Raw genomic sequence first — 22,733 nt, forward strand, 5'->3', positions numbered from 1 at the left:
TTTTTTTTTTTTGTTTATTTTATAAGATTCTGTTAACAATCATAGTTCAGGTCAAGATTATAGAATTGATTTAAAGTTATTATTAAATAAATAATATATAAATTAACGTGTATGCCTGATAAGTCACTATATTATTAAAGTAAAATGTGCATGTGTATTATTAATATATAATGTGTATCATATATGTCAAATATTTAATTTGTACATATAATATATTGTTAAAATTAAATTGATTATACAGGTGCATCTCAAATTAGAATGTCGTGGATCTCAAATTAGAATGTCGTGGAAAAGTTAATTTATTTCAGTAATTCAACTAAAATTGTGAAACTCGTGTATTAAATAAATCCAATGCACACAGACTGAAGTAGTTTAAGTCTTTGGTTTGTTAGTCGTGTTCTGCTACCTGTCCCCTCTTGAACCTCCTCCCTCAGAACTGTAGAGAACATGGGAACTGGTGAAATAGTACTGGAACGGTTAGCACCCACACGGTCTTGAGAGAAGGCTTCTGAAGTGGGAACTGCAAATTGATGCTGTTTCTTTTTAATAAATGTGCTATTTTATCTAACTGGCCTTGAGGGTATTTTTAATGAGCTCTTTTTCATTGTTTCATTTATAAGATTCTGTTAACAATCATAGTTCAGGTCAAGATTATAGAATTGATTTAAAGTTATTATTAAATAAATAATATATAAATTAACGTGTATGCCTGATAAGTCATTATATTATTAAAGTAAAATGTGTATGTGTATTATTAATTTATAATGTGTATCATAAACTACTTCAGTCTGTGTGCACTGAATTTATTTGATACACAAGTTTCACAATTTGAGTTGAATTACTGAAATAAATGAACTTTTCCACGACATTCTAATTTATTGAGATGCACCTGTGTATATATATGTTTTTTTTATTATTTTATTTTAATAATATAGTGATATAGTGCTGGGGAAGGGCGTTTAAAATGAGTGTTTTTTTACTCGTATACATACTCTTATGCATATACAGGTACGGTACCTATACATATATGTACAATACATACATACATGCATATATATATATGTACACATATACACACACACACACACAAACAATTTATCAGCAATGTAGAAAAAAAGACTCAAAATTATTGAAAAAATACATAATTGGTTTTGTTTGTTGATATTTATTAAGACAACAAAAAAATTAAAAATAAGATGGCATTCGAAATACAACCAAATTACTCAACATTATAACACAAAATGAAAAGTTTCTAAATAAATCAAATTACATTACAATATTGTAAAAATAACTGCACTGGGTATAAATAATATTAATACAGAATAAATAATGACCTTCTAACCATAAATCCGTTTAACTAATTAAGAAAATAAACTGACATAAGCTAATGGGGAGACTTTTGTAAGCAGCAGAGCGGTTGAGAAACACTCCTGTGGGCTTCCATAGAAGCTGACTGAGGAATGCGGGAGTAAAGCGTGTCATGGAGCGGCCAACACCTCCAAACAACCAATAGTTACAGTATTTGTTTATTGCAGTTTTTAGTATTGAAGCCCATTCATTTCAGTGCTTCTCAAGCACACTCACCAGAAAGCTGAGGAAATTACAGCAGTTTTTGTCATTTTAACGCATTAGTTTACATCTCGGAAATCTGGCCAGTAGTTGTATTTTATGAAACGCATTATAGTTAATGTTTAGTTTTAGATAATAGGCAGTTATGCTATATTTGCAGTTAGATAACGCGAGAAACACCTTAATAGCGATCATAACCAGATGCTAGTTGTCATATTTTTAGTCTTTCTGCAATCTGTGTCTCCCTGTAGGAAGTTGAGTTTCAGTGAAGACGGCCCATTAAAGGAGAACAAGAAAGAGTTTCCCTGAATGCAGTTGGTTGCCTAGTCTTTTTTTAAACGTTATTTTAATTTTTTTATTGGGTTAAATTCCGTATTTGCTGGCCTTTTTTTAATTCACTTACATTATCTTCTTTCATAAATGTCATAAAATAACACTGGCATGTGAGTAATTAATCTTTTTAAATTCAACAATTAAAAAAAGCTTATAAACACTGAGTGTTTGATAATGTCAAATATACAATGCGAAACACAAAATAAATAAAGCTATTATGACCGGTAAAACTCTTTACAGCAACTAGAGTAGAGCTAAATTCATGTAGGCTATATTTATTAAACAGCCATATGGGCATCTAGTGGTTAAACCACGGCATTACATAGGAATATTATTTTTCTGGCCACCAAACGTCTCTAATTTGCCTCTTTGCACTGGAATTTAAAAACATTTTCTCTATTTTTACCCTAAATACTACGCTAATTGTAATATAAATAATAAGCATATTAGAAAAAAATGTATGCTGTCTCTTCATCACTCCCCAGAATAAAACGCGATTGTAAAACGTAGTCAGCGTAGTTATCAATACACAATACATGCACACGATGTGTTAATAATCAAATATAGTGAAACTGCTGTCTATCCTACTTAAACCCATTCAAACATTGACAACGCGGAGTTGTTCGGAACTATTGAGAGCTCCATGAACCACGTGACCGCGTGGCGGCGAGTTCAAAGCGTGTCGCAAGGCTCCTTCTCAACGGCTCTGGTAAACAGGAATTGTGGTAACCATAGCAACTTTCGAGCGCGTTCAGCCAATCACGTCGCTATCCTGTCGGCGTAGGTTCTCCATAGTGACGCGCTACGCCATCTTGCATTCAGCGAGCAGTAGAAACGCAGTTCGCGCTCCGCCGCCACACCAAGTGAGATTTCGGAGAGATGAACAGTCAGAGCTCCCGCAACGAAACGGCAGCTGCCGCGGTTAACGGCTCGGATTCAACGGCAGCGGCTCCCCGAGACCGCAAACCCGGAGGCGGTGTTCTGAAAAGGCTGAAATCGCGACGAAATCAAGTGGACCGGCGGCCTGTAACGGAGGAGGAGCTGCGGGCGCTGGGGAGAGACATCACTCCGGATGAAGTTCTGGGACTCCGCGCAGTCACTCGCGGTAAGAGCTCTGAGACGCCACTCTGATACCTGCTTCATCTCACAACTTCTCAGGTGCTCGCAATGTACACGCATTATGAGTTACAGCATCCTTCGACTTCATGTGTTTGTTTACTTCATGCAGGCCCAGTCCATGCAACACATTTTTAATGAGCTTCCAGAGAGCATTTTGTCTTCATGTCTGTTTTAAACAGCAAACAAACAGCACTTTGGGTCATGCATCATGTTTAGCAGTCTGAGAGTATTGCTACATAGCTTTCTTATGTTTACTTTAATCCAGTCTCTTAATGACGAGTTACAGCATCCTTCGACTTCATGTGTTTGTTTACTTCATGCAGGCCCAGTCCATGCAACACATTTTTAATGAGCTTCCAGAGAGCATTTTGTCTTCATGTCTGTTTTAAACATAGCAAACAAACATGCATCATGTTTAGCAGTCTGAGAGTATTGCTACATAGCTTTCTTATGTTTACTTTAATCCAGTCTCTTAATGAGATGTATAACTACTGTATACTACGTTCCTATTATTGAAGTACACGATACATTTTCCGTCCACAGACTATCTGTGTAAACCAGAGGACAACATCTACAACATTGACTTCACACGGTTTAAGATCAGAGACCTGGAGACGGGGACTGTCCTTTTTGAGATTGCCAAACCGCCACAGTGTGGTACGTTTCCTTTCTTTGTCTTCAAGTTAAACTAATAAAGGATGTCACACAATGGTTCTTTTATGATGACTAACTTTATTTGCTTTTAGCATGTGAAATGCAAACTGAAAGACCACCCAGTCCAACAAAATCACTTAAATTCATGTAATGAAAATTCACCGGTCTATTTTGTAAATGCATGTTATAGCATATATATATATATATATATATATTTTGAGCGATTTATCCATGTATGTTTCTTTTTTTTTCAATTTTAAGTACTGTACATACTAAAAAACTGTCTATTGTAATATACCTGCACATACAATTGTCAATTTATATATTGTTATTACTTATTTACTTGTTCTATTTTTTAAATTCTTTTATTATCTGTGTTTTTTGTTCTGTCACTGTCGTTCTGTTGCACTGTGGAAGCTTCTGTCATGAAAACAAATTCCTCGTATGTGAAAACATACCTGGCAATAAAGCTTATTCTGATTCTGATTATGATTAGTTAGAATGTCAATCTTCTATGCTGATGTATGCTGAACTAATCCAATGAGTTCATGACATCGCAACTGAATTAAAGATATTAGAGGCTTCTACTGTCATGGAACGTAAAATATGAGGGAATTTTATCATGTCATATTCATGGAAATTTCTATAGTGAATATATATATAGCTGTGGTTTTGCTCTGCATGCAAGATTTGCCTTTCTGATCCTCTGAGCCATATTCAAATGTCTTATTTCTTGTTTTGTCTTTTTGAAATATTTTTTAAAAGTTTGAGTGTTTAGCTTTAGTTCTTTCGGTTTAGTTTTTGTAGTACTTAAACTAAACAAATTAGAAATGTGGCCTTTTTTCAGTTAATGTTTATTTTTTTAATGGTTTTAGTTTCAGTTAATGATCATAACCCTATATTCCCTCTCAAACTGTGGCATTCAGACCTTGTTGAGGAGGATGAGGAAAACGGAGAGGTTGACACCAGTGCCGGACGCTTTGTTCGTTACCAGTTCACACCTGCGTTCCTTAAGTTACTCACAGTCGGAGCCACGTAAGTTTCTCTAACAAGCACGGCCATGTGCATTCTGCTGGGTAAACAAACCTTGGTGGGTCTGAAATTCAGTTGACCAGCTCTCATGTTTTGAAACAAAGGAGCTTGTGTCATCTGCTGCAGCACTTGAGCAATGTTATTAGCCAAATCCCACAGAAATCATGAATAAATCATGATTTGGCCTCGGTAGTTCCTTCAGTTTGGCTGTAAACATGAGCAGACTTCAGTCATTGTCATATTGTCTTTTTTAATTTAGTATCATCAAACATCAAAAAGCTCTTGTTTAGTTACAGACCAAGTGAACTTAACTTAAAAGTAACGTCTCTTTTCTCCGTTCACACTCTCTCAGGGTGGAGTTCACAGTTGGCGATCGACCTGTTACCAATTTCAGAATGATTGAGAGGCATTATTTTCAAGACCGCCTCCTGAAGAGTTTCGACTTTGACTTTGGCTTCTGTATCCCGAACAGCCGGAACACGTGTGAACATATTTACGAGTTTCCTCAGCTCCCAGGGGACCTCAGTGAGTGTTCTGGTTACTTTTTGAACTAACTAAATAGTCTTTTAATGATTATAACAGTTCTTTAAGCTAATAAATCAAACATGCCGTTTTATTTTTTTTTTACTTTTATTTTATTACATTTAGCAGGTAAATTTAACACTGTGGAGAAAAAAAAATGTTTTTAACAGGTTTTTTTTGCTACCCCACGAACAGATATTTTTCTTCTTTTAAGTACAAACTCACTAAATTTTTTTTATAGATTTTTAAACTTACTGTATACTTCATTAATGAATACAAAATATATTTTTATTTTATTTTACATTTATTTTTACCAGGAAAAGCACATTGAGATTAAAAATCTCTTTTACAAGAGAATACTGGCCAAGATTGTCAGCAACACACAAAAAAAGAAACATCTATAAATATCTTTTAGCTATTAAACCAATCATTCTGTTTTTTGTTGTTTTTTTTTGCTTTTGCTTTATTTAAAATGATTTTCTTCTTCAGTTTTTTTTATCTTGTTTTCCAGTACAAATATATAAAAATCATTCATTCCAATGGAAAAGTAAATTTTTCTTACCCTATTGACAAATATTTTTCTTGTTTCCAAGTAGAAACCCACTTAATTTTGACTTCTTTTTTTTTTAAACAAGACTTAATATGATTTAATATTTAAAATCAGTTTGCTTCTCTGTGTGTGTATATATATATATATATATAAAGACAAATGTACTGTGTAAGAAAATCATTGGTTTTTGCAGTGTACATTAGGAAGACTTGACAGTATAATATGTAATATTACTGTATAATTAATACAACATGATTTATAATTGTAATGTATTATTCATATTATTTTTAGTGCTGTCAAATGATTAATTAAGATTAAGTTTTTATTTACATAATATGTGTACTGTGTATATTATGTGTATATATAAATAGACACACACAGTATATATTTTGAAAATATTTACATGTATATATTTATATTCATATAATTTATATTATATACAAATATATGTAATATATAAACGTAACATATTTTTCTTACGTATATACATGCATGGGTGTGTATTTATATATACATAGTATATGTGTGTGTACTGTGTATATTTATTATGTAAACAAAAACCTTTATTTTGGATGCGATTAATCGTTTGACAGCACTAATAATTTAATTATACTGTATCTGAGAAAACTACTTATTAGCACCCACCTTGAATTAATACCAAACTTTTTTTCCCCCTCAAATGCCGTGAGAGGAAATTTGGCACAAAAGAGTAACCAATTGCCTTGCTAGTAACATATTGACCTAACTCTGTCTGACATCTCACTCGTCCTGTCAGGCTTGTATCAAATTTCAGACCTCACTCTCTTACCAGTGCTCAGATAGAGGAGAGCGTGTTACATGTCTGTGTTCATTTGTTAAAGTGCGGTGTAATGCTCCCTGCTATGTCGTTTCTTTGTCTCCTGCAGTTCGATTGATGACTGAGCACCCGTATGAGACCAGATCAGACAGCTTCTACTTTGTGGACAACAAACTCATCATGCACAACAAAGCAGACTACGCTTACAACGGGGGCCAGTAGTGCCTCTTCAACAGGAAACCTGACGATTGTTTGTTGGAGTGACCGTGTGGTATTGCGTGGAACGCAACATACGGTGTTGTCACCAGCATTACGATCTGGCTCCATCGACCCACCCAACTGGAAATGACCTTCCCTCAGTGAAGTTCCTGCATTCCACCGATTGCACGCACTACTTGTGGGGTTTGGCCAAAAAAGCGGAGCCTTTCTCCTTCGCCACACTTGACTAGCCGGAACTGAAGAATTGTCCTGTCATCCTGCTTTAGGGGGACTACAATAGAGGAGTTTTGTTTTGTAACCTTTGCTGTCTTACTTCCTGCACCCACCACCTTTTGTCCTGTTTTGTGAGATTTTTAAAACTCTGGAGTTGTAACAAACTAAATCTTGAATGTCTAAATGGGGTCTTTTTAAATGTGCTAAAATGAAGCAATCCTGCCACATATATCTTTGGTTATTAAACAAAAAGAGGTGTTTTGCACCGATATGGTTGATTATTAAAGTGATAGAACAGATAAAGGGGTATAGTTTATCAGAGCCAATGCTATTGCAACACTTTTGGACATGTGAGCAGGGTTAGTATGTCGAGTTAAAGAGGATGTGATCTGTTTTTTTTATGTGTGTGACCCTAAAACAGTTGATAATTTGCAGTTTTGTTTAACCACACTACCATTCAAAAGTTTGGGTTCAGTAATATTTTTAATGTTTTTGGAAGAAGTCTTTTATGTTCACAAAGGCTGCGCTTATTTGAGCAGAAATACAGTAAAAAAAACTGTAATAGTGGTACATATTACAATTGAAAGTAACGGTTTTCTATTTTAAAATGTAATTTATTTCTGTGATGTCAAAGCTGAATTTTCATCATTGTTAAGCCCCGTTCACAAAGAATAACTACGACGACGGCGATATCGTCTGTTTAGTCTAAGCACACGCTCTAGCTCGTTACAGCAGGATGGATTCTGATTGGCTGTCAATGTTTGTATCGTTCATCAGCTGGAAAAAATCGTCCTGAAAGTGATTTCAATGATATCGCTTCTCTGTGCCTTTATCGTTACAGCTGTGGTGTGGACTCTGCTATTCTTAATATTCAGAACGATTTTTACAACTACATCTTTATAGTTATCGTCCTTGGTGTGAACAGGCCTTTACTCCAGTCTTCAGTGTCACATGATCCTTTTGAAATAATTCTAATATGCTGATTTGCTGCTCAAGATACATTTATTATTATTATCAATGTTGAAAACAGTTAATATTTTTGTGGAAATCATGATGCAGTGATGAATAGAAAGTTCACAAGAGCAGCATTTATTTGAAATAGAAACATTTTGTGACAAATTTTTACTGTCACTTTTGATCAATTTAATGCACCCTTGCATTAATGCCTTCTTATTAAAAATGCACTGACCCCAAAATTTTGAACCCTAAACTGACCCTATGAGGAGATCAAGATTGTGGTCGTTAATTAGTAATCGTATTCTTTTTAGTTCTTTTATTTTTGTTTGACTGTTTAATGTCAAGTGTTTATCTGACAAAAAATGAGTGGACTTTTTGAAGGTATGTGTTGGTCCTTTAGGTTTAGGGAACTGGAATAGATATGGCCGTGCGCACTGTGGGGTTCACAGGGCATCTGTCTTTGTCATGTACGGCTTTCGATGTCAGACTCAGCTGTGCATACAGAAACCCTGTTTTCACTCGTGTCACACACAGAGAGGGTTGGGATTCCCAACATGGTGTCCTTGTGCACCTTTCAAGCTGTTTAGCCTCTATCAGAGCTTTGATCTGATTCAGCATAATGCTTAATAGCGGCTGGGAATTAGGCAAAGTGAGGGGTTGAGATACAAAAATTGAAAAGACCTTTAGAGACCTCTAACTTCACACATTTAATCAATATTACCTTGATTTGATTAGCTTATGATCAAAGCAAATCATGTTACAGTTGCTAAACACCCATTGTTATTCATTGAAAGTCGATCCTCAGCTCTCAATCCATTCGCAAACAAGTCAGTTCTCAGCTGGACGGTGACTTGCTTATATTCTTAAGTGTCCTTAAGAAAGAAAAGGTGTAATATGAGACTAAAGGACCAATGTTTGTCTGTCTAATGCCTTACTTGTGCGGTTTACATAGGTCTGTGTAGCATCTATGTGTTGACATGCTGTAATTTACCACACAGCTTTTGGTCTATATAATTAGTTTTACTACAAACTGCACACAAGATAAAATATTTGGTTTTATTCCTATTCATTTTCTTCCACAATTTATGATTAATCCCTTGCTGAGAGATGTAATTAAGGGTCTTTATATTCCTTTGTCACCACAAGGATGTGATCTGCTCATCTTTGGTGGTTTCTTATATATCATGGACACTAATGTGTGGATGTAGTCATAGCAGTTACTTTAGGAATGCTGCTCATGCTTTACATTTGATGTGTAATATGTCAACTGGAATACATTTGTCTTTTTATTTAGCCAGTTATTGTCAGATTGTTTTTCCATGTAATGAAGCCTGTATCAGGACTCTTACAATGAAAGATTTCATAACATGACATTCTTTAACACCGCATTCTGGAAAAATTAATTTGTTTGTACAATAGGTGAATAGTGGGTACATTTAACCTCAAGGAAACATTTTCATTAATGGCAAGCGTGAGTGATACTGATGGCTTTTAGATTGTTTACATTAAATATTCATCTAAAGTACATTTTTGTGACTTTTTTAGCCCTTGAAGCTCAGTAACATGTATATTCTACATGTACAATTAATGCTGTTACTGAATGATGTTATCCTGGTGATCTGAGATCTCTGTGATGTCGCCAAGATCAGTTGCAATTGAAGAAAAATAATCTTATCCAGCTAGACTAGCCACATGTCATATTGATTTAATCCATGTGAGTAGTCTAGTCTTTAGTCTGTAATTTATGTTTTCAGTAATTTGGGTGAAAATGTCTGTTAAATTACATAACATCATGCTCAAAGGCCCACCCTCACCAGAATTGTAGAAACATTGTATTATACTGTATAAAATAGGAATTCTGTTTATATGTGGCAGATGGATTTGATCAGAGAAATAAAATACATTTTATAAAGGAAAACTGTTTAATTCTTTGCTTTTAAATTTAGAGTAAAATCCATTATTGTACCACAAGGTGGCAGCCAAATTTTATTATTATTATTTTATCAGTATTTATCTGCTGCTACACTACATTGTTGAGATGATTTCTTAGGAATAGCACAGACAAATGATTTCATCATCATTATCATCAATCATCCTTGTTATCAGGATACTTGCGGTAAGTTTTCTTGATTTAGCCTAATCATTACAGGACCTGGTTATCTACATACAGTTACAGTCTTCAATTGGATCATATTAGCTTCGATTAGTTCATATTTTCCCCCAGCACATAATGTACAGTACTAAATGTACTGTATCTGACAATGACCGATGACATTTTACAAGCGCACTGTCAATCACTGCACTGTCAACTTTAGCAATGTTAAGCCTTTTTACCATGCTTTTTCTGTGTCCAGATTTGACTGTAATAATAATGCAAAAATGGTCACTTCAGATGAATATTTCGGGCAAATCCTAATACATGCAAATAATTAGGACTGAAAATAGTTTCCAGTAACTAGGGTATACACAGTCATGGATATATAGGGCTGTACAGCCATCTAATGGTTACACAAGGGTAATACAGATGATAAATGGTGCATAATTTTGAGGTATTTAGTACCAAGTTAATACTTATATATGAAATATTTTAAGTTTGAAATGTTTAATGGGAGTTCAAAGCCGTTTGTATTGTTAGACTATAATACATGTCCTTTCTTAATTTCCAGGGAGCGGAGCAACTTTTCCATAAACAAACTTCTGATGCTGACCCAGAGGATGTGGTGGTAGCACCAGAGATCCATTGCCCCCATCAGACAAGATTCTTACTTTGTTCAGACACCTCACTTTTGAATGACTAGGATCTTGATCTTCAGACACCTGATATTATGCAACTATTTTAATTTCTTTGGAGCTCTAGATTAAAACAAACACAGTTCACAAGTACACAAGAGGTTGCATTTGATTCGTATTAGTCTATGCTGACCTTGGATTAGCATACCAACAGCATATGATTGTTAAGGGGATAGTTCACTCAAAAATAAAAATTCTCTCATCTTTTACTCACCCTCATGCTGTCCCAAATGCATATTACATTATTTCTACTGGACAGGTAAACACAAATTAAGATTTTTAGGCAAATAATCCATCTCTGTGAGTCCTAAAGATGCTTTAAAAACCACACAGCTACCGTGACAGTAATCCATCTGACCTTAATGGTTGAATCAGTATATTTTGAAGTGAAACAACAGATAAGAACAACACTAAACACTATTAACAATCACTTCAGATCAACTGTCATACGTGCATGGGTTACAATTAACTTGTGTTATGTGGACTCTCAGAGATGGATTATTTTCTTAAAAATCTTTGTGTTTATATCAAGAAAGAAAGTCATACAACTGGAATGGCATGAAGGTGAGTAAATGAGATAATTTTCATTTTTTGGATAAGAACAACACTAAACACTGTTAACAATCACTTCAGATCAACTGTCATACGTGCATGGGTTACAATTAACTTGTGTTATGTGGACTCTCAGAGATGGATTATTTTCTTAAAAATCTTTGTGTTTATGTCAAGAAAGAAAAGTCATACACATCTGGAATGGCATAAAGGTGAGTAAATTAGAGAATTAACATTTTTTGGGGTGGAATATTCCTGTAAAGACTGATATTGCACTCCATTACATGTATACTATGCAGTTAGTGTTTCGTGGATTCTGGTCTTTCCTGTCACAACATAATTGCATTCAAGACTTTCACTTTGATACTTGTGTATATGCTATAGAGACAATAAAGAATGTACATTTATTTGAACTAATTCATATTTTCAGTTACATTCATTAAAACTGGTTTATAAAAGTCACACTTGAAAGAGTTGATGATTGTTAAAATGTATTTCCAACTTTAAACGTTAGATACTGTTAACTAAATAAAATAACTAAATAAAACTATCAGCATGATAAATACAATAGGCTGCAAGAAAAATCTTTGTGTGGAATATGTAATAAAATGAGCTTGAAGAGACTTTTTTGACGTCTGAATATATCACACATATATGATAGTATTTCAAATGTAACGGCACAACCTAATTAGACCCTAATAAGAAATGTCATGCTTGGAATGCTCAACAAAAAATACACAACAAAAAATGTTTAATTTAGATAAAGTAAGTGTAAATGGGTAGTTAAAAAAATACTAATCTTATTAAGTTAAGGTTTGTTTTATGGAAAATCACATGCAAAAATAGATCAAGTAAAAAAAATAAATAAAAAAAAATCAAAGGCCATAATATCACATTATGTATATGTACATGTATTATGACTATTTTGACAGTTTGTTATTGTAAAAGTGCCAAAACCAAAAAAATAAAAAAAGTGCCAAAACCATAAAGATGTTGGTTTTCAGGTTATAACTTTGATTTTGTGACTTCTAGACTTCATCACTTTAGATGTCCACTATGCAAATCAATGTTAAAGGATCCAGTGTCCATCTCGTGTGGACACAATTACTGCAGAGGATGCATTAATGAATTCTGGGACAATTGTGCTGGAGATTATGTCTGTCCACAGTGTGGTAATCCATCAGAAACCCGTCCGGTGCTGAACACAAACGCAGCTCTAGATGAGGTGGTTAAAAGCCTGCTGCAAGCAAGCTTCAGTCCAGCACTTCCACCACAATCCTATGCTGGACCGGAAGATGTGGCCTGTGATTTCTGCACTGAGGAGAGATTGAAAGCTGTGAAGTGTTGTTCAACCTGTGTCGTGTCCCTCTGTGAGACTCACGTCAAGCCACATTACACAATAGCAGCACTACAGAAACACACACTGTCAGACGTGACTGGAGACATGAAGACGAGACCCTCAGAGCAGCACCAGAACACAGATAACAGCTTCAGCAGCACTGTCAGTGGACAACAGGATCAGACAGCTAAAACTCAAGACGTTATAGAGGTTTGATGTTACATTACAATTATGTGGTATACTAAAGCAGGCATCATCAGGCTCTGCCAATTATATTTTACCTAATATAAACTAATTTGTGTAAAAAAACGTGTAAAAGTATGATGCACATCAGTCATTGCACATCAGAGATGGAAGTTAATAAAGACACTGATGTTAGAAGTCTTGCCCTCTTGTGCTCTAAACTACAGCAAGATAATGCAGGGCTTAAACAAAGCCTCTGCAATTTAAAGGAGATAAATACAAAGAAAGAAAGATATTTTGATGAGGATGAAGAGTATTATGGAGAGGAAAATGAAGAAGAAGATGATGATGATGATCATCATGATTATGATGATGAAGATTCTGATGCAGAAAACGATGAGGAAGAGGAGGGGGATGAAGATTATTTTAATGATGCAGAAGGGTACACAGATGAGGAGGAGGAGAAGGAAGATAATTACGACGACGAGGAAGACAACATAGATGATTATAATGAAGACTATGATGATGTGGACTACAATTACTCTGAAGAGTGTGATGATGAGGAAGATAGTTCTGAGGATGAGGATTATTAAGTGTCAATAAACTATTACGATTGTTATACACTCTCTGTGCATTTTCATAGCTGCTAAGACACATTTTATTCTCAAATTAATGATGTATTGCTGGATAGTTTAATATGTCCTATTTTTGTACTAACACGGTATAATCTGCAATAAAATCTTTCAACTAATTTCAAAATGGAGTGATTTAAAATTGAACAGATTTAAGAAAGTGCGGTATTAACGTATTTCAGACAAAGTTTTAAGATCTGCACGTTGGGAAAAAATCTCAAATTAATCTGTTAGTAATAAACAGTTTCTATTATGGTGGAAATCAGAAAAAAAATATTAAGGTCAGAGAGGTCGTGTAAAGTATTTGAGTAATTCTACTACTATACAGAAGTATTATTTTGGAGAATCTGTTCTTCACTTGAGTTGTGTTAAAATCAAATACTTGTAGCCTACTTTTACTTAATTGCGTTTACAAGAAACCAATAATACTATATACTCAAGTTAAAGGTGCAAACACGTATATGTCATATTTTGATGACATTGGTTTAAAAATACAAATACTATCTTTTTTACTCTAATGTGACTAACAAACCAATCAGTAATACATGAGTTTAGCTTTCATTTTATTTACATTAGAATCTTATTTAAATACAATTTACTTTCACTCAAATGTTTTTGGGAATAGGTACTTTTAATGAAATACAATTTTTTTTACATTGTATCTGTAATTTAGGTACAATTTCTCAGTACACGGTAAATCAATTGATCTATTCTTTAAATAATTTGTAATTAATTATTTGATTTTTTTTTTATTGCTCTTCTTATTTAATTTTTATTTATTTATTTATTTTAAGTATTTGTTTTCATTCAGTTTAAATGTTATTGCCCTTATATGTTCTTTGTTCTAAAAATTGCAATAATAAAAAAATTTTAGGGTGAAAATTCCAACTGGACAACAGCACAGACATACAGAAATAGACAGAATAACAACGAAAGAGAGGTCAAAGTGGAATAAAGCCTTGTTTTCATCTGCGTAAAATTCAATATGGTGACTAACCTAAGGTCTATTATCCTGTAAATGCTGTTCTTGGTGGTTGTATATTTTTATGACATTCATTGTATAGTAACAGTTGACTGCAAAACTTAGAGAAGACTCTAAATTAGCAAGAAACAGGTTTTCATGCTATAAATCCCCTCTAAAACATCAATAAAGTATGTTTATTTTGCCATTTTACTAGAAAGTATTTTTCGAAACTTTTTATTCATTTTAATCAGTCTTACAGCCTGACTAGACACAGAAATCTAGAACGATGACATATTTTTACAGTAATTTATGTACAGTGTTCACAAAAGATTCCATATTGAATTGAACTCAGTCCGTTTATGGAGCATAATTTAAAGGTTTTAATGATTTTATAGAGTTTAAAGTTTTTCTTCCTCCTCTGTGTGGGTAGGCAGCAGGTAGCAATGAGGCAGTTTGTTTTTTAGAAGGACTGCTAATATTTATTTAACTTAATTTTGCTCTCTAATGTATTTGAATGAGTTACACCAGCTCTCAGTGGTATTTCCATCAGTAGCTGCAGCTACTGTGCAGTAGAGACCATCTGTGTAGGCATGTAAGGGTCTATATCTCCGGGTGGAGAGGAGAGCAGGTGAGAAGAATGGGTTTCACTCATGTGTGTCTGAGGGTAGAGCTCCAAACTGCCAGAAGACACTGGAAATGTAATTAAACAGATGTTTTATGACAGAAACATCTGAATATGGCTAGATTAAGCACAAGGTCTGCAAGGGTCTGTACCTGGCTCAGGTGAAGTGGACTGCAGATGTAAAGACACCTCTTCAATGGGAGTGTCTGAGTGACCCTCAGGATCTGAGGTGAGAATCTGATGGAGAGGAAAATGATAGATTATTTAAAAGAATTGCTGTAGATTCACAAGCCGATTATTATATAGCCCTTAATCTGAAAATGATGTGCATGTAATCATGTCAGTGTGATGAGTTTGTGTCTGGTTCATGCCTGTCGAACAGATGTGAGGTTAGTCAGCGTCCCGATGCTGTTGCTGTCTGCGATGACCATGGCCTGGGACAGGAGACTGGAGGTGTAAGCGCTCAGGTCTGCCTTGCTGTACACTGAAACACATGCAGTATTAAAGTAGAATTTTTGGTTAAGTCCACACTACATCTCTGAAATGAGACAAACTAGGTCTTTGTATGGTGCTTGTCCATTAAAACTCACCACCGCCATGCTAGTATACAGTGTTCTGTCTAGCTAGCTAACTGGTAGCGTTTTCAGAACTTTGGCTAATGTTCTATCAAAGTTATAAAGACAGTCTTCCAGTAATGTTAGTAGAATGTGTGTTCAAAGTTATCTGGTCTTTTAAAATGTTCTCAAATCGTTAGGACAAAAACACTATTTATACATTGTTTCATGGAATGTTTTTTTTTTCTAAACAATTTAGTTAGACGTTTGTCTAACTTTTTAAGGCTACTTTAGTTACTATATAGTGACTCTTGTCTTGATGCACCACTAATTCATTACTCAGACCTCTAATTAAGTACATACTGTGGCATGGTAACTGTGCCATTGTTGCCATGAAGGAGCTTGGGCAAATGTGGCTCTGAAACTGCTGTGTTATTGGCTGCTGAGGAGAGGTGTGAAGCTGCTGCTGAAACGAGATTGGCTGAAGGGTAGTAAAGCCTCCCCCTATGTTATTGATGACAGGGACCGTCTGTGGTTGAGAGGAGGTCAAGCCTACAGTAAAAGACATGTGTTAGTATTAATTAGCAGTGTGTTGGTGTTAACTCTTAATGCAGATCACTATATGAATTGTACCTATGAAAAGTGAGGAGTCCCCCAGACTCATTACACTTGGTAGGGATGCCATGATCAGTCCTGGAGGGGCAGCAGAGGATCCTGAAACTCCATGCAGGGAAGTGAGAGTACTGACGGGAGGTAAGGAGCCACCACCAGATGCCTAAGAGAGAAAATGGAAACTTTGCCTGTCAGGTTCTGAATCCTGAGTTACATTTGCCTTAAATGTGTAGTAAATGGAAAAATTCTGTCATCAATTAAGGAAGATTTAAAAGTCTCAGTGTTTTTGTCCATTAAAATAAAATTCGGTGGAGTCCAGTGTTGTTTTGGACCCCACTTACTTTCACTGTGTGGACAAAAACAGGTCTGTGAAATATCTTCTTTTGAGAGAGTCATACAGGTTTAGAAAATAAGAAACAATGAAAAAAAAATGAAATGGTGCTTTTAAATGTGAAAAACTGCCACTAGGTGGCGGCAAGTCAGTGTCTTATCGAGTTAGTCATTGAACCATTCGATTTTTTCAAAAGAAACTAATTAATTCTAAAAACGAATAAAATAGACTTTATGAATGGGTTATTGAATCATTCACTCAAGCCATTCGTTCAAACACAGATTCATTCAGAAACTAAACAACGCTATGTGTCGCGCGATGATTCTGTTATCCATTTGGTTTTTTTTCTTTGGTAAAATACAGCAAAAACAGACAATACTGTATTTTAATTGTAAGTCATTTAATGGTAACTTTCATAATTAGTAAAACGAAGTGTCTATTTACACTGAGTGCAAATAACCCATCTTGTTGGAAGAGGCTATTTGCGCTAACAAGGTGATGATTATTTATGACGCGAGCAACCTGAGTTCGAATCCGCCTTTTGCCAAACTCATTCTTCTCCCTTTTCACAGTTCTTATCACATCGGAAAGGCATTTATTTTCAATAAAAATCAAGGAAAAAATCGAAAAGTTGAAAATAAATTGTCGGGTAGGGCTAAGATAGGTGTAGGGAGGGCTTTATTTTCCCAATGAGGCTAAATCCATTTAATAATTCTAATAAAAATGATCATTTACACATAATACGTTATTATTGCATGCTGTTTTATAATTTACTACAATACTGAGGTGCAGATATTTGCCATTGTTTGCAATAAGTAGTATAAATAGCAGAAAATACTGCAATTTTTACATAGTGTAAATAGAATCTATCGCTATACACTTAGTGCAATTAGCCGCAGTTTAAATTAATAACTTAATTTCCGACCTTCTTTACCGTTATTATGAGATAAAAGCAATCAGTCAGTGATCACTTAAAATCTCACTGTTTTATGGTGATATGTGTAAAGTAGTGTAATCTCACTGGTTTGTGATGGTGTGTATCCAGCAGTGTATGACTGGGTTCTAGTTGGACAGGACTGGCTAGACGACCGCCGCCACCTTGGTCCTCACCACTGGAGCTTCTCACTGTGCCCAGACTCTCACAAACCACTGACTGGTTGTACTTAAGAACTGGCTGGCTGTACTTCAGAACTTCAGGATATCAACAAAAGAGAAAGGTGGGTAAAACAGGTCAGATTGAGAGCAAAATCTAGGAAGAAGAATTAAAACCAACCTATTGTCATTAAAAACTGACAAAATCAGTCAACAAATGGGATAGGTATGAGCCTGATTGACATTGTACCTGGTGAAGGACTGGATGGTAGTGTCTGGCCTGTGGAGGGAGCTGATTGGCTGCTGTAGGGCACGTCCAGTGCCAGTTTGTGGCGAAATGCCTCCTCTTTACGCCGATTTGCAAACCAATTGTATACACGAACCTCTGTAACCAAATTAGAGCCTAGGCCGGCCAGCTGAGATGGAGAAACTCCCCTCTGAAGACACTCCGCTCTAAAACACATATACATTCAACAGGTATTATGTCATACCTTTAAAAACAGTTTGAGTTGGTACCCAGTTCACTTCTTACCTGTTGCACTCCTCCACCAGTCCCTCCCTCTCCTCCTTACTGGGGTTTTTCTGTCGTTCATAGGCCTGAAACAGGATTTGTTGGGATGCTGGGCCCCATTTGAATCGATTCCTCCGTCCCTTTCTTACATCATCCCCGGATTCCTCTCCTGACACAACACCTCGACTGGCATTGGTGAATTCTGCATTGATCCGGTGAGAGAATCATTAGTGTAATTCTTAAAGATGAATTCAAATAGAGAAATAAGAAATGGCCATACTCACGCTGGTTGATCTCTGCCTTTTTCTTGACGTACCAGCTGTACAGAGCAGCTCGCTTTTGATTCTTCATGGGTGTGCCCTTGTTGAGGTGCTGGGAGAGATGGGACTGGTTGAGGCCAGTGGACTCCACCACCTCTCTCTGTGGTAGGTTGTGCTGCTGCATATAGCTTTTTATCATTTTAGCCATGTGCCAAGGATCCTCTCTAACACACACCAATACATGAATACATATAATAGGCATTCTGAATATTTCCAAACAAGTTCTTATGAAATCACATGAAGAACATGTGTTTGAGAATTTCTTTTAATTAATTACATTTCAAGAGTCATACTTTCCCTTGATTTTCCAGGTGATTTTGAGCCCCAAATATGTGGTTATGGCCTTGCAAAATAGGCTATATTTATTTCAACTAAGCCGCAGTAAGTAAGTTCATATTATTACAGTATTCAAACGTTTGGGGTATGATTTAAAAAAAAGAAATGATCAGTTTCATTCAGAAAGGAATCACATGCAATAAATTGATCAAACATGATAGTACAGATATTTATAATGTTACAAAAATTACTACTTTAAATAAATGCTGTGTTTTAAACTTTCTAGTAATCAAAAAATCTTGAAAAACAAGGTTCAACAAAAATATTAACTGTCTTAAACATTGGTAATAATAAGAAATGTTTCTTGAGCAGCAAATCAACATATTAGAATGATTTCTGAAGAATCATGTGACACGAAAGACCAGAGTAATGGTGGTGAAAATTCATCTTTGCAATACAGAAGTAATTTACATTTTAACATACATTGAGATAGAAAACAGTTATTTTAAATAGTAATAAATAAATGCTCAATAAAAAAATAAGACAAATGAAGAAATGTATTTCATTTTGAGACCTTGTCAAATAAAATGGATGATTTCATTCCATTAAGTATGATGTCAGAAACATAAAAATGCCTTTAATATAAGCATAATATTTTAATTTCGGTTAGAATTTAGCTTTTAAGAAATGAGTCCTTTAAAATGTAGTTGTGATGGTTAGGCTGCAAAGTGGCTGATATTGGAATTTTAAAACAATATATTAATACATTACTATAGCTTGTTAAAAATATATATAGTCTAAGTAAGAGATAAAACATATTTTATGTTATAAATAAAAGTGTCATGTGAAAGTACACTATTCTGTTAATTATATCAGTAGACAAACACATAGTACACTAATGGCATTGTTTCCTGAAAATACCAAATTTTTCCTAATTACATTTTTTTTAAAACTTTTTATTAAGGCTATTTAAAAAAATGTTTTGGAAGAAGGGTGAGGGGGAAGAGAAAGGATAGATAATACAGAGGTAGAGAGGGTGCAATGTTTACACTGTAAGATAAGGCAAGAGACAAGGGGCCAAAGTCCAGTAAAAGAGATTGCAAATAACCCTCTTGAATTCAACACAAGCACACAAAGCCTTACTAACACACAAACATATCCAACAGTAATGCATTTCACCTATACAAATCACTCACAAATTCCCTTTGAGGTTTAAATAAAGTGCATTACAATTCCATTTTTATCTCTATTCAAAGAGCCACACATTTAGAAAACAAAACTCCCCTCACAACAGTACTATCTTTACAATATCACCACAGTCATGTGTACACAAACACACACACACAGAGCGATGGACACTGTGTCACTCTGTTAATTTTCTAACCAGTCGATGTAGCTCATTTATTAAAAAGTTTGAAATGGCCAGAGAATAATGAATAGGGTGGGTAATTAGTAACTAAAAAAGGTGGAACCTCCTTTATATTCACCCCATCAGTTGGGAAGCAGAGCACTAGAGGAGAGAGGAAGCCAAAGAAAAGGAATAGAAGAAAGAAGACCTTACACGAGCTAGAGAAAAGAAGGTTTAATCAAGAATATGTGGAGTAAAATTGGAAGTTGAGAAGATGCCAATGGTGGATTTTAGATGATGTTTCTTTAGAAGAACAACATTGGAGGCACTAAAGTCATATTAGACATTTCTGATTGTGTGTTTTGGATGAAGCTCGGATTGAATGATCAGAAAACACCATACTTACTGCAACAGCTGGTCCACTTCAGCTCTCTGCCTCGCGGCCTCCTCTGGCGGTAGCCTCTCCAGCTCATGGAAGATAGGAGGTGGATTGTCCATGTCTCCTTCCTCCGAGCTCTCGCCATCAGCCCGATCCATCTTCTCTGCACCGGCCGAGGCCCGTTCTCGCTCCAGATCTCCCATGGCCTGGATCAGCAGCTCTTTTGACAGCCCTGATCCCAGCAGAGACCACACCAGCTGCTCCTGTAAGGCCGACAGCCGGCCGCTTCGTTCTCCTCCTGCTCTTCTCCCCTCTCCTCCCTCCATCTCTTGCATTCGGAGGTGTTTAAGCAGCCGTGTTTTGTCTATAATTTGCTCATATAAGCTATGTCTGTGCCACTGAAGCAATTACCAACACACTCTTTTGTGTGCAAACAGATGGCAAAACAATATCGCACACGTTCAATATTCACCTCTGTCTTTCAGTTCAGTAGTCTGTCTTTCACATGAACAGCTTGTTTTCATTTTCTTTGTCGTTTTCCAGCGTTCTTCTGTTTCTGCTCCTGTATTAAATCTAGACACCTGTTGTCCTTTTGCTTTGAAAGGGGATTTTTTTGCTACTTGCTTTTCCCTTCATCCCCTCCTCCCTTACTCTGTTGCTCTTTCTCTCTTTCTCTCCCTCTCTTGGTGAACTTTAGCCTCGGCCTGTGTTGAGGGCAAAGTGTAGAGTCTAACTATTCAGTGGACACTGCAAACACATTCACCACTCACACTGTCATCTTGTTTGTCTTTTTTTATGGAACATTTGTTTTATCCACGTTCCAGACTCAGACATTTAATTTTGAACTACGAAAATCTGTCATAAAAATATTGCTGTATTCGTAAAACTGTGACAATCTTTGTGAAATAAACAATTTCAGTATTTATTATAAATTAAATATATGCCAGTGGATATCAACCAGGGGGCTAGGGCTCTCTAGGCCGGGGGCCTAAAATTGACTTAAAACTTCTTCAATTCAAATGAAATTTAATTTTTATTAATTTGTGAAAATCACATTTTGTAAAGTGATTTTAAAGATTGCTAGACCTGAAAATGTCATGTAAATTAATAAAATAAACAAAATGCAGTGTGTAGCTGATCCTGTGGAGCACACCACATGTAATTGTGTATTATTGTGTATTAGATATCCCAGACCAAGGCATTTTTTAAATGTTGGAGTTGTTTTCTCTCATTATCTATTCAATGAGATTTTACATCTGTGTCTGTTCATGTGACATCAGATGCTGAGGTGTTGATAAAGACCTCCCACTTCCTGCCTCTCTGAATATCTCAACCTAACCCACACCTGTATTCACATGTAATGGACAGTGTCCCTGTTTTTCACTCCATTTGCAAATCATTGTATTCATATGAAACTGCTATCATCATGCATATCTCAAAATTAAAGTTTAAAACGCACAAGCAATCACAAAGTGGGACATATCAGAAATGAGACAAGGCTATTCATTAAACTCTGTATTGTGTAGTTTTTTAAACTTGAGTGCTCCATAAAATATTACCATACGATCACTTTACAACTGCAGTTATTGTCACGGTTTCTGAGACTATGCTAGTGAAAATATGACTATGACAGACTCCATAATAAAGGTCCTTTAGCATTGTCTGTAAAAATGCAGTACACCTGCACTGTACAACTGGAAAAATATATCTAACAAGAGAAAATATTTCCAGGTACTGAATTTTCAGCATCATTACTCCCGTCTTCAGTGCCACACGATCCTTCAGAAAGCATTCTAATATGCTGATTTAGTGCTCAAGAAACATTTCTTATTATTAATGTTGAAAACAGTTTTTAAACATATTTTTTGGAAACCCTGATCATTTTTTATTTGATGAATAGAAAGTTCAAAAGAACAGCATTTATTTGATATAGAAATCTTTAGTAACATTATAAATGTCTTTACTGTTAATTTGATCAATCTAGTGCATGTTTCTGAATAAAACTAGCAAAATCGTACTGACTACAACATTTTGAATGGTAGTCAAGTTCCTTACATGTCCAACCAGGATTTGGTAAATGATGTTCATCGCATGACCTAATGTTAATATTTGAGTACTTGACTTGAGCAGTGTTGGATGCTCAGCATACAATCTGAAACTTTTTTTTGTCTTGAATTATCAATCAACACTGAAAATGCTTCATGTTCAGTATGTGAGCCCTTCCATATTTCAATTGATTTGATTTAAAACACCTTATTGTGACA

The 22,733-nt window shown here is 35.3% G+C and overlaps 3 protein-coding genes and 1 long non-coding RNA gene across 4 annotated transcripts in view; 2 read left to right on the forward strand and 2 right to left on the reverse strand.

Annotated features, from left to right (window-relative positions):
* Window positions 1-637, reverse strand: part of LOC107550981 (uncharacterized) — a 4,057-nt gene extending 3,420 nt beyond the window's left edge. Inside the window, exon 1 of the long non-coding RNA XR_001604717.1 lies at window positions 407-637. This is a non-coding gene — a long non-coding RNA (uncharacterized lncRNA). The remainder of the gene's footprint in view (window positions 1-406) is intronic.
* Window positions 638-2,607: 1,970 nt separating this feature from the next.
* Window positions 2,608-7,187, forward strand: LOC107550938 (protein unc-119 homolog B-like). Its single transcript, XM_016232387.1, has 5 exons — window positions 2,608-3,007; window positions 3,565-3,678; window positions 4,602-4,710; window positions 5,060-5,232; window positions 6,685-7,187. The coding sequence occupies exons 1-5, from the start codon at window positions 2,782-2,784 to the stop codon at window positions 6,795-6,797; spliced, it is 735 nt and encodes a 244-aa protein (XP_016087873.1). The 5' UTR covers window positions 2,608-2,781; the 3' UTR covers window positions 6,798-7,187.
* A 3,797-nt stretch (window positions 7,188-10,984) lies between these two features.
* Window positions 10,985-13,421, forward strand: LOC107550925 (protein PFC0760c-like). Its single transcript, XM_016232374.1, has 3 exons — window positions 10,985-11,013; window positions 12,339-12,855; window positions 12,996-13,421. The coding sequence occupies exons 1-3, from the start codon at window positions 10,985-10,987 to the stop codon at window positions 13,419-13,421; spliced, it is 972 nt and encodes a 323-aa protein (XP_016087860.1).
* A 1,221-nt stretch (window positions 13,422-14,642) lies between these two features.
* Window positions 14,643-21,295, reverse strand: LOC107550982 (hepatocyte nuclear factor 1-alpha-like). The gene is made up of 10 exons (XM_016232450.1): window positions 20,497-21,295; window positions 18,431-18,630; window positions 18,168-18,348; window positions 17,886-18,088; window positions 17,565-17,734; window positions 16,234-16,375; window positions 15,964-16,152; window positions 15,418-15,530; window positions 15,199-15,283; window positions 14,643-15,114 (listed from the first exon to the last, which is right to left on the reverse strand). The coding sequence occupies exons 1-10, from the start codon at window positions 20,802-20,804 to the stop codon at window positions 14,984-14,986; spliced, it is 1,722 nt and encodes a 573-aa protein (XP_016087936.1). The 5' UTR covers window positions 20,805-21,295; the 3' UTR covers window positions 14,643-14,983.
* Window positions 21,296-22,733: the final 1,438 nt, after the last annotated feature.

This window comes from Sinocyclocheilus grahami, unplaced genomic scaffold (assembly GCF_001515645.1).
Source record: "Sinocyclocheilus grahami isolate Dianchi unplaced genomic scaffold, SAMN03320097.WGS_v1.1 scaffold410.1, whole genome shotgun sequence".
In the NCBI taxonomy this organism is placed as follows: domain Eukaryota; kingdom Metazoa; phylum Chordata; class Actinopteri; order Cypriniformes; family Cyprinidae; genus Sinocyclocheilus; species Sinocyclocheilus grahami.